Here is an 11,749-nt window from a genome sequence, read left to right on the forward strand (position 1 = left end):
GTTCTAGTTTTGGCTTTGGGAAAGATCTGTCGAGATGGATAAGAACTTTTTATGTTGACGCAAAATGCCTAATTATTAACAACAACCACATGTCTACTCCATTTAGAGTTGAAAGAGGCGTGCGACAGGGAGACCCCTTGTCCCCTTCTCTATTTTTGTTGGCCATAGAATTTCTGTCACTAGCAATTAAAAGAAATAAAAGCGTAAAGGGAATCCCAATTGTCTCACAAGACATTAAAATCTCACTTTTTGCGGATGACGCGCTGCTACTTTTGGATGGTTCAGAAAAAAGCTTTCGTGCAGCATTTGCAGAAGCAACAGAATTCGGGAACCACTCGGGCTGCAAAATTAATATCGCGAAATCCAATGCCATGTATATAGGTAAAAAACAACCTAACTCACCTCACCACCTCTCTTCGCAAGGTCTTTCTTGGCCAAACACGTTTATAAAATACCTCGGGGTTAAAATCCCAGTAAATAGGAACAAAACCAACTTGTTTACAATTAATTTTGAATCAATAGGAAAGGAAATTCAAGCTGTAACTAAGCCTTGGCTGGCAAGGTCACTTTCATTACTAGGGCGAGTTACGATTATTAAAGCCCTAGCGATACCAAAGCTACTCTACAAACTTAGCGTGTTGCCGGTCAGTCTACCCAAACAATTTTTCAAAGAAATTAAAAGAAAACTGTTTACATTTTTGTGGGGCTCCAACTGGGAGAGAGTAGGAAGAAAAACACTATGCAGTAACATAAAAGAGGGTGGCCTGGAAATGATAGACCTGGAGGCGTACGCAAAATCAATACGCTTCTCTTGGATACGAAAACTACTAGATACAAATCACGAATCGCATTGGAAAAATATTGAAACTAAAATTACCTCCCTAAATACCATGATTTGTGTAGCCGCCTCCGATTTAAAACTTACGCATAAGGAAATCACCAAACAAACGCCTCTCTCGACATTCTGGTCATCGATCGAATTGTGGAGAGAATGTGTCTCCCAATTTTGGCCCCAGGACAAAGTTTACAATTGCGCTATTTGGCTAAACAAAAAAGTTCTTTTCAAACGGAAACCGATCGCCTACGAAAATTTTATAAAATCTGGTATATTAATGTACCAACAAATCATAGACAACAACTCGGACTATTGCAGCTTTAAAATATTATGCGAAAAGTATACGTTGACAAACAACAATCAAAACCACGCGGACTACCAGCGCCTTATTGCAGCCATTCCAACAACTTGGGAAACGTATACGACGGACAGACCGGAACGAAAAACTGCCATCGACAGACTAAGGAAGGGGATAAGCGACAATTTGCCTACAGCCAAAAACGCATACGAATATTTTGTATCTCCCAATAAACAAAAGCCGACCAAACAACAAAATAAATGGGAAGTAACCTTACAACGGGGACCTCTGAACTGGTCAGAAATTTACAAAAACTTATACGACTGTACGTTTGAAACGAAGCTGCGCTCCTTTCAAGTTAAAATTAATCTGAGAGCCATCGTCCTAAACGATAAGCTCCATGGCTTCGGGATTATTGAGACTGATGTGTGCACTTTTTGCGGTGTAAACAAAGAAACAATATACCATCTATTTTGTGAATGTAAACATGTCCAGGTATACTGGGAAAGCGTCAGTGCCTGGATGGACAGTGTTTTGTGCCATAAAACAATTATAAGCAATACCGTAAAGCTCTTCGGAATTCACAATGATTGCCTTGAAAAATGTGTTTTAAATTTAATGAATTGCATGCTTGTAGTTGCCAGATTTGTTATATACAAATGTCGGATTCAAAACTTGAAGCCAAATATAGAAATGTTTATCTATGCAATGAATCGCAGTAGGGCCAATGAAAAGGCTGTTGCAATAAAACATAACAAGTTATTGCAATACAAACTGAAGTGGAACGCAAACTTGCGTTAATTTTAAGTATCGTTTGTTCGCTACAATCGTTTTCTTTACAATTTGTCGCTGCTGTGTTATTATCACTATCGTGTTGTAAACTTTATATGCAATAAATAAAAAAAAAAAAAAAAAAAAAAAAAAAAAAAAAAACTAAAAAAAAAAAAAAAAAAAAAAAAAAAAAAAGAAATATAAAGATCGGCCTGTCTAAACACGAACCCAGCACCCGTCTAGTGACCTTTATCCAAAGGTAGCATCGCTTTTATCCAAATGCAGCATCGCTTTTATCCAAATTAGATAAACATATTCGAACGGCTATGTTTTAATGTCAAAAATGCTATCATAATTTACAGAAAACCGGTTTTTAAAAGGCGACCTACATCTTTCGCTGTTTTTCAAGAATCTTCTTGGAGTTTGGACTGAGGTTCTAACATCGGGCGACGACAGATATAATCTTGAACCTTATTAAGTTTGGACGAGAATTCGATTGGTACCAAAGTTTTTGTTTGTTATGATTTTCGACGTTTCGCAATTAAGAAGTGCTCGCATTTATAAACAGAGCAGTCGCGAGTCGAAACTGGCGCTCTGCTCGGGTCCCGACACCGAAAAAGACAAAGTAAAGATGAGAAACCTTAGCACATAATATTCATAAATTTCGAACTATTAACAACGCCATTTCAGAGTCGTGGGGCTGCGGATCTATAATTCAATCTTCTTTGTTTACTGCAAAACGAGAGAATAAAAACATTTACCATTTTGCCCTAACCTGCTACATTTCATTTATTTGTGACCTAGATATTGCGTATTTTTAAACATAAGCTCATTTGTATACAGAGTACCATTGATAAGCGATTCATGTATTTTTGTATTTACACCTTACCGTTAACCCGCAGGGTTCAAAAAGCTAAACCAGATGTTTCAATTTGATAAGAATCCCAAAGAGTGGCATTCGTGAGTCTTGAGACAACTTTTAAGTTGTTTTTGAATTTTGTTTAACATTTTTTGCTATTCTTGAGAATTGGGTCACGGGAAACTTTCAAAGTTACATTTAAAACGCAATAAAATATAAGGCTCAATTCCCATTAATTAAAGTGGCAGCACTGGGTTTGGAAACACTGCCGTTATAAAAAGATAATTTATTTTGAGACAAACAGAATAATAATGATAATATCGAATAATCAAGTGGCAAGATTCAATGAAATTTAATTAGATTTATAGTTGTTGCTGCATGTGGTTTATTTGGCAACTCCATGTCCTCTGTCATCTTGAACGACCTTTTTAGATTGACCACGAAATAAACGATGTGGCATGCCCGAGCCCGAATATAACTACACTAAGCAGTTATAGAAGCCATTTTAGTTTCAAAACGCTGATTACGGTTTTAGAATAACAACTTCGTAAATTGAGGTATTTTGACAGCGAAAATCCGATTCGAAAATGATTGAGGTTATGCGAAAATATTTTTAGTTATGCAAAGTTAATTTAAGATATAACTGCGCTTTATGGCCGGTTTTTTAAAAATAGGCGTTAAAGCAATGAGAAAGTCTTGTCGTCGCATATTTCAACCGTTCTATTAAGTTTCACCGTTAAAATTATGGGATATAGCGACTATTCTTAGCACTTTCGTAGAAAGCGGTGTTCTGAAATCAATTTGTCGTTGTCGAATTGAAATTACCGAAAACTTATATCTGATTAGAATGTGAACTTAGCATCATACCGTTTATAAACACTATTTCAGTGTATCACTCAATACATGGTTTATCTCTGTGCTTTGTGGAGTCTTGTACACTGACTCATAGCGACGTAAATCTAGTAAAGTAATTCTAATCTCACTAACTGACAAAGCTATACAATATTTTACTGTACCGCTTTAACCGACAAGCAGCTTAGTCAAAAAAACCTTTGTGAAAAATATACTCGGACACACAACAACCTATATCGCGCCTTTATTGTAGACAGAAAACAGGTTATAAATACGACCAACAAACGAACGAATAAATATGAAGCACATAAAACATTTTTTTGTTATTTTTAAACCAGATGTAGTTGTTTGTTTTACATTGTTATTTAAGCTGATTTAAAACGTAGGTACTTACAGGACACAGCGTCTGATAAAACAAGCGCTTTACTGTCACCTAGAGGCCAGTTGAAATTTAACGTTAAGGTTTTACTTCAAAAATAATTTGCTCTCAATTTCTGCTTTTTTACACAATAAATAGCTAAAACCTAAACAAAACGACTTATTAGTCCACACAAAGCTTTCACTTAAATTTCTTGTAAATTGCCGTTTTTAAAAATGTAGTTACTTATAGCACATCGACTTTGACCTATAATACTTCATACTGCACACCATGGCATACCTTGGTCTTTGTAACTGATGTTCTAACTACCACAAAGATTTGAATTTCCTTCTCCCAACCTTCCGTTAGCTTTGGTATTGGTAGCAGTAAAGTAAGGACTCCAGGATTCCAGTTGAACAAATTTTCTTTGAACGGCGGTGTCCGTATTGTAGGTTAAAGATAAAAACAGGTCCATATTTAGCCTGTTGGGCGGTTTAGGTAGTAGGTTCTGTTTACTTACTCATGGCCATGGGTAGTAAAACAAATTACCGTGTTTTACTCCCTATTTATCCTATAACCTAACGCCTGGTAGTAACATAACCAATTTCAAACCATTTCTTAAACCTAATTGTTTATCAACTACAAAGGCCTAAAAAAAACTTTGCAACAGTAGAAAAATTGAATAGGTCAAATCCGACTTGATGTAGTATTTGCCTTAGGGTAACACAAACATGATGAACTTACCACAAATATATATTACGATTGTACCAATTTTACTGTATACCAACTATATTTATTGGTACACAGTGACTGAGAAATAATAAACAGCTCATTTGAACTAACTAGATATCGTTGTGCTACAAAATATTGTTTAAATGGGTGTATAAATTCTATGGAAAAATGCATACAGCCTTATTTCACATTTTTCTCGTTCGGTCTTTAGTTGTAACTACGCACTGCAACATATTATTATGTCAGATAAATTTTTGTGCTCAAAACATTGGAAAAAGCTATTGCTGTTGCTCTGGTTGTTGTTGTTGTTGTTGTTGATATGGGGGAGCAAGCTTGGAAACGAAAGTGATTCCTTTCAGAAGGGATGAAGACAGTATAGATGGACAGTTGGGGTTTCTGCTGAGTACTTCAGCTGACATTCTTAATTTGTAAAAGATGACTCTGTTTTGTAGTGTATGTTAGTAATGCTCATTACATGCAATGGGTGGTATACAATGGATAGAGTGACTACAAAGTAATGTTAACATAAAACATGTAAAGTAAATGTAGTTAAATTATTTTTAAAACCTAAAAAATATATCTTTTTTTGAAAAAATATTTTGATTTATAATATTGTTACATATACATTTTAAATGTATAGCTTACCTTGAGTAAGGGTTTCTGGTTGATAAGTAACGATAATGCACGAACTTGTAATATAAAAATGGTGCAAATACTGAAGCTCTTCCCCTAAAAAATAACAAGTTAAACCGAAGAATATTTTAACCATGATAAAGTTTTTCTGGTAAATTTTTGTTCCTTTTAGTGTCGTTTTCACTCGTCATTTATTACTAGGTATAAAGTGACCTGAATGGGACGCTGAAACATTGATTTGAACAAATAAACAGTTCAAATTGTTATTCATAGATAAAAAAGAAAGTAATCTCTCTACACATATTTTACAAAATTACATAAGGGGTAGCCTATATGTGGGCATACGGCGTGTGAAACAAAACCCATGTAGTGTAACCACTGCTGTTGCCATGCCACGTAAGAATAAAGCAAGTACATTTATTTAAAAGTATAATTTTTTTAGTTTAAAAGGCCACTTACATTATCAGCATGGCTACAACTGTTGGCAAAATTAAGACTTCATTTAGTGCCACAAATCTGAACAAGGTGGCTTGGTGTTTCGCTACATGGTTGATCAGTTTACGGGCGAATGGGTAAGAGTTAGAACCATGCATGTCAATCATTTGGCGAGTGAAGCTAGAGGCATGTAGGAGAGCAAACACAGCTACGGGCATTAGGGCAACTGTGGATTGAATACAGTGAACCTTAAAGTAGGTGATATAGCCTAAATAGGTAAGGTACTATGATGAAATAGGCCAAGGACCCAAGATTTAGCCTTTTTTAGGCCATTACCTGCTCTATATCAGTAATATTCTGTGGTTGAGGTCATACAATGTGGCACGCCATGGGAATTAGAAATAGGAACAGAGTTGGTTCATTAATCCGACGGCCGATAACCAGGGTAAAAGTCAAGTTATTAGATTTCCGTTAGCGTCACGTCAATGACTTAAATGGTTCTAGTACTTTTTAATCAATAAAATGTACAAGACATCAAACAAAAGTGTAGTTACTTATTGTGTTACTTCTGCTACCAGGTATAATGTAAATAATTTTTCACAGGCTCATGTGGCACGAAAAACGCACGTTTCGTCAAAAACCCTAAGTTTTTCATACCAGGTAAGCTGTTAAAAGGTATAGTTACTTGTTATTGGGTGACAGGTGAGAAAGATGAGAGAATAAATGAGATAATGAGCGCTGTCTTCTTGCAGAAGCATCGAGAAATGAACTCTTGTAAGTCGGAATTGCGGAACTCGTTGGTGAAGACGTAACGCACATACTACACCATTTGCTAACATGGCACGTTGAAAGTAATGGCCCATATCGAATGCACTGTGATTAATGTATTGAATAAAATAAAGGAACGGTTTGGTTGGAACACCTGCCGGTAAGCGTCTTCGTTTTCTTGTACAACAACACACAAGCTGACAATGGTAAACGGTATCCTAAAATCTGTATCCCCTGGGCTAAAGACAGGCATATTTAATACTTAAACAAAAATTTTAAACGGGCAGGAAGTGTTTGAAACAGAACACCAACGTTATCAACGACTGCTGTTTCCTCTCAACAAAGGGTTAAATAAGTTACATTCATTCATATCTGAATGAATTTGGGTGGTTTGGTAGCATACTGTAAGCTGCACCACGTAAATATAAAAGAGTAAATAATAAATATACTATTATCCACAAAGTAACAAACATGGTAACTTGTAAGCTGCCATGAGGTGTATCGTGTATTAACACTCTTGTTATAACGAATGTCATTTTTCGGCCACGCGAGGATCAAATGGTATAGTTACTTGTTTAATCTAGAAACATTCATTTAATCTAGAAACAGTTTTCACTACCAACCTGCAAAAGAACATGTACTGTATGCTGAGAAATATGGCGTAACACCTCATCACCCACATAGCTGTACCAATTCTTCTTGCAGCCATGAAATTCTAGAGATAAATTATTTAATTTCAACTAAAATATGGGGAAAAGGAAAAAAATGTGTAGACGGCTATTCTATTATTACTACAATTTTTATGGAAGTAATGTATTCTTGAAGGGTGTACAAAAAGCATAAGGATTTTACAAAACTCCACTTAAAAAAGGAATACAAAGAAGTGCATTTGTACATAACATGCTTCTAGGCTGGAATTCACTGTGTACAGGGCAGTAAACATAGTCTGTTACATAGGAAAGTAAATAACAAAATATGCCCACCATAATAAACCCCCCAAATCAATAGTTAAGAGGTATAAACAAAATCTTATAATAAACTTAAAAACGGCAGCCTGGTTATTGGAGAAATGAACCAAATCTGGCAAATCTTTTTCAAAAGCCTTGCCCATATAGAATAGTAAGTATGGGGAGTATAGTAATATACCATTAAAATCAAGAAAAAGAGACTGGCAATTGGGGTAATGAGCCAAATCTGGTCTAGAGGCTTAAACCTAAACCTAAATGACTTCGCTCATATAGAAAAGTGTAACAATAAGTACATTAATATACCATTATGGAGCCAGTGTCTCTTGCTTCTTGTTCGGCAGCATCCTGCCTTCCTGCAGTACTTGACTCTGACATATCAGGTAAGAGGTTGTTTTTAAATTTAACACTACAGGCAGAAACCTTATATGTGAATTGCCAAAAAATGAAAATAACAGTGGTAACATATTGGCAGTGTTTTAGTGAACTTTGCAAGAATAAGAAACAGAAACAAATAGGCAGAACTGAAAAGAACACTGAAAATGAAACTGTACACTCACTTATAAAAAAACAACAAAATAAATTATCTGTACATGTATTATATAAACTTTGCTTGTAAAAAAAAGGGAAAATAAACTAAGAAAAAAATTAGTTACATTTTATGAAATAAGGGGGGTGAAATAATTTCCAAAAAAGAATTTACAGATACTGTTTTCTAAATTGTTCTGTGTAGAAGTATTTTTTATGCATTCATGAATTAAATGGTTTAGAAAATATTGTTCGTGCTAGCTTAAAAAAGCTCAAGAAAGTCTTTGGCTACATATAGTGTACGTTTTCGCTTTAAGGGTCGGGAAGATTTGATTTTAATTGGAATCGGAGAAGGGATGCAGAGAAGAGAATCCTTGTCATCCAAAGAAGTTTGATCATCTGATGATGAATTTGGCTCCTTGGGTACTGGACTCTGATCTTTGGAGTTTTTGATTGATTTGGTAAGCAAAGGGCTTTGGTCCGGTAAAATTTGACCATCTAATAAAGAATTTGACTTCTCTGATGTTGAATTCTGATCTTTGAAGAACTTTTTGACTGATTTGAATAAAAGGGGGTTCTGGTCCGGTGGAGTGCCAATTAGTGATGGTGCTTGTGGACTTTTAATTGGAGAAAGACCAGGACTTGATGTAAGTGAGCTAGCAACTATTTCTTCACTGTTAATGGTCCCTTTTGTGCTGTATATCTTCAATTCCAAACTACCTTCATCAGGACTGCTAGTAATCGAAGATAAATCCAGATTTTCTATCAAAGCTTTTTTTGCTTTGGGAACTGGGCCAACTTGGGGACTGCTGGTTCTTAAGGATGATTTTGCTGGAAGAATAATTGTTTTTTTAGGCTTATTTGCAGGAGTGTAAGTTTTGGGGGGTAGTTTTTGCAGTTTATTAAAAGGAGACAACCATGGTGGATCCTCAACAACAGCTTTCTTCTTTGGGATCCAATCTTCTGAATCATCAAATATACATAATGGAGTACTTGCTGCAGCTATACCAACACCAAATGAAAAATCCCTTGTTTTTTCAATTGAGCTCTCTGTAGTTTCATTGTCACTTATCAGCAAGCTGTTAGTAGAAGATCCACTGCCAGAGATAGACATTTTTTTCATAGGAGAAGGTTCTTTCCATCTTTTCATTGCCCGCTTATACAACTTTAAACTATTTACAAGGTTGTTTTCTGTCATTATGAATTTACTTCGGCGGGAAAAAATGTTGATAACAAAACCTATGAAAAAAACTTTAATATATATATACTTTTTTGATTCTGTTGAAAAAAACGATTGGTTAGGGCGTTTGGCTATAAAATGTGGGCATACCCAATAACATATTGGCCTTTTTTGATAGGTGCAGTACCTGCTATACCCGAAAAAGAAGTTCCAACTATTATTACTGGATTTAAACTGACAGTTGTATAAAAAATGATTTTGTTTTAAAAAAAAAATTGAAACACACATAATAATAGGAAAATCAGAACAGCATTTTATGGCAAGATAGCAAAAACAATTCAGATTCAATGGATAATGTTACTAAAGCACATTCGGTTTGTTATAGTACTAAGCAACTATTTTAAAATGACCACTTACTTAGATTTTATAGGTTAGCATGATAACAGCATGCTTCGAAGAGGTATATTAAAAGAACTAACGTCGCAAATAACATTTTGACTGTCTGGGTCCTCGATTTTATACTTGCTGAAAAATTTCCATATATATATATATATGGTTACAGTTCTGTTGAAGAGTATGCACAGTCTTAAGCCTAAACCACAATGTACATGAAATCACATGCAAGACAAGTCAAAATCAGATTTGTTTGGAGGAACTTTGTTTTGACTTTAAATGAAGGCTTGCAGTGACAGTTGTTAAAGTGAGAGGTTACGCCTTCCTCCAAGCTCTGTTTAACATGAGAAAGAGTAATGGCATCTTGTCGCAAGTTGATGTTTAAACCACATCTGCATTTTAAATGGTTTATTTGCACTTCAAGGTGATTTACACAACATATAGGGCAAATGACTTGGTTCTCCCCGTTTTCTATGATAGCTTCATGATTTTCAACTTCAATTTTCATTTGTCGATTCTCAGATTGAAAGATGAGTTCAGCCTCCCATTCAAGAAGCTCCTGCTTAATTTCTTCCATTGTTTTAACGACATCTTCAAATGTTATAGGTCCAGTGAAAGGAGTCAAACACTCTTCCTGCATCTTATGAAGCTCCTGGTTCATAACAGTTTCTAAGGAGTCTTCTTCAGTGGTTTCGTCAATTACAATATTTCGGTATTTGTCAAGTAGTTTGGACCTGCTCTTATGAAATCTTTCCGCACATCTTCGCTTATATGTCTCCTTCCACGCGCCTCCGGATGCAGGAGAGCCAACCTTGTACATTGCTTTACGTTTTGCGACGGAATCTGGAGTAACAGGGTGAGACATGATGGATCAATTTTCGTATTTTACCTTTCCAATGGTAACAATTAAAAAAAATTCTGAAATATATATATATATTGGTTATGCAGACAATGCAGTTCTGTGATATCAGCTGCATGCACAGAAAGATTAGAACAAAAACGAACATATAAAAACAACATAAAATAACAAAAGAACAAGTAAAATGCAGCGTTGGACAATACATAATTATATCAATTGCGGTTAACAGTGAATATTTTAACTTTTTTTAAGAGTACTATTCAATATAATCCAGTTCCTCTGGTATTTCAAATTGTTTATTAATAACTGCTTCATCAATTGGAAATTTTCTTTTTATCCAAGATTTCAGATTAAACATGTTGTCTGTCCATCTGTTTGCAGATTCTTTGGCGATTTGAGTTTCATCTGTGATGGCATTTACCACTTCAGGGTCACATTCTTTGTATTTTGCGATCTCTAGTTGGAGGTTGGCCTTTTCTTTTTCAAGTTTAGCAAGTTCCTGCAGAAGTTCTTCCCTGCCTTTGGAGTCTTTTCTTGTCTCTTCTGCTTCTGCAAGGCCTCTGTTGGTGGAAGCTAATTTTTTTGTAAAATTTTGCAGTTCATCGTTAAGCTTTTTTGTCTTTTTTAATCTGTCGTTAAGAGCTTGACTAGAAAATGTCCAGTAGTAACTGCTGGAGCCTACTTTTTCGCAGTTTACTAGATCATCATCGACAAGACCCTGTAATACTTCTTTTACAGACATCGGAGTAATGCCTTTCAGTTTTGGGGCAAGTTTTTCTATCTCTTTTAAGTGAAAAAACTCGTTTTTCTCAGTGAAAATTTCCAACATTCTTGTGCGCTTTTCCTCAAGGCTTAAACCACGCTTTTTTGACATGTTCCTGAAATGTAACGTTGCCTTCTCTGCGTTTTAAAAATATAAATATAGATTTCGAGCTATACAAAACAAACGATAAATTCCCCGCCAAATCCGAAAAAAGTTTGCCAGGAAACAAATCTCACCAAGGGACGAACGGTTTTCTCGAAATTCTTTTAAAACGTAATGAACAGGACTCAGGAGCTAAAACGGTGCATGAAAAAAAATCCGGCAGGCATGACTTTTTATAAGATGTCTGTACGTTGTGCAGTGCCGCTGTATGTTGCCTTTTTCTAACTGCAAAAGCTCGACAGGGGGCATCGCAACATCGAGCCGGTGAGCATATTCTGATTGCAGTAAGCGAGTAACGATGTACATGCATTGGTTCTCTTGTGCCGTGCGTAAAAAAAAAACGATTTGTATATTATTA

At 35.5% G+C, this 11,749-nt stretch overlaps 4 protein-coding genes across 4 annotated transcripts; all 4 read right to left on the reverse strand.

Moving 5' to 3' along the window:
- Positions 1-4,656: 4,656 nt before the first annotated feature.
- LOC149725198 (transmembrane protein 33-like) lies at positions 4,657-7,947 on the reverse strand. The gene is made up of 6 exons (XM_089892843.1): positions 7,813-7,947; positions 7,165-7,256; positions 6,459-6,646; positions 5,798-5,999; positions 5,351-5,434; positions 4,657-5,146 (listed from the first exon to the last, which is right to left on the reverse strand). Exons 1-6 carry the CDS (start codon positions 7,882-7,884, stop codon positions 4,984-4,986), a joined length of 801 nt encoding a protein of 266 aa, XP_089748969.1. The 5' UTR covers positions 7,885-7,947; the 3' UTR covers positions 4,657-4,983.
- LOC149725199 (uncharacterized) lies at positions 7,930-9,502 on the reverse strand. Its single transcript, XM_089892831.1, has one exon. The coding sequence runs from the start codon at positions 9,500-9,502 to the stop codon at positions 8,297-8,299; it is 1,206 nt and encodes a 401-aa protein (XP_089748957.1). The 3' UTR covers positions 7,930-8,296.
- Positions 7,930-10,472, reverse strand: LOC149725200 (RPA-interacting protein A-like). Its single transcript, XM_089892848.1, has one exon. The coding sequence runs from the start codon at positions 10,470-10,472 to the stop codon at positions 9,807-9,809; it is 666 nt and encodes a 221-aa protein (XP_089748974.1). The 3' UTR covers positions 7,930-9,806.
- A 51-nt stretch (positions 10,473-10,523) lies between these two features.
- LOC149725201 (meiotic nuclear division protein 1 homolog) lies at positions 10,524-11,606 on the reverse strand. Its single transcript, XM_089892855.1, has one exon. It carries the CDS (start codon positions 11,338-11,340, stop codon positions 10,723-10,725), a length of 618 nt encoding a protein of 205 aa, XP_089748981.1. The 5' UTR covers positions 11,341-11,606; the 3' UTR covers positions 10,524-10,722.
- Positions 11,607-11,749: the final 143 nt, after the last annotated feature.

This window comes from Ciona robusta, chromosome 14 (genome assembly GCF_009617815.1).
Source record: "Ciona robusta chromosome 14, ASM961781v2".
Classification (NCBI taxonomy): domain Eukaryota; kingdom Metazoa; phylum Chordata; class Ascidiacea; order Phlebobranchia; family Cionidae; genus Ciona; species Ciona robusta.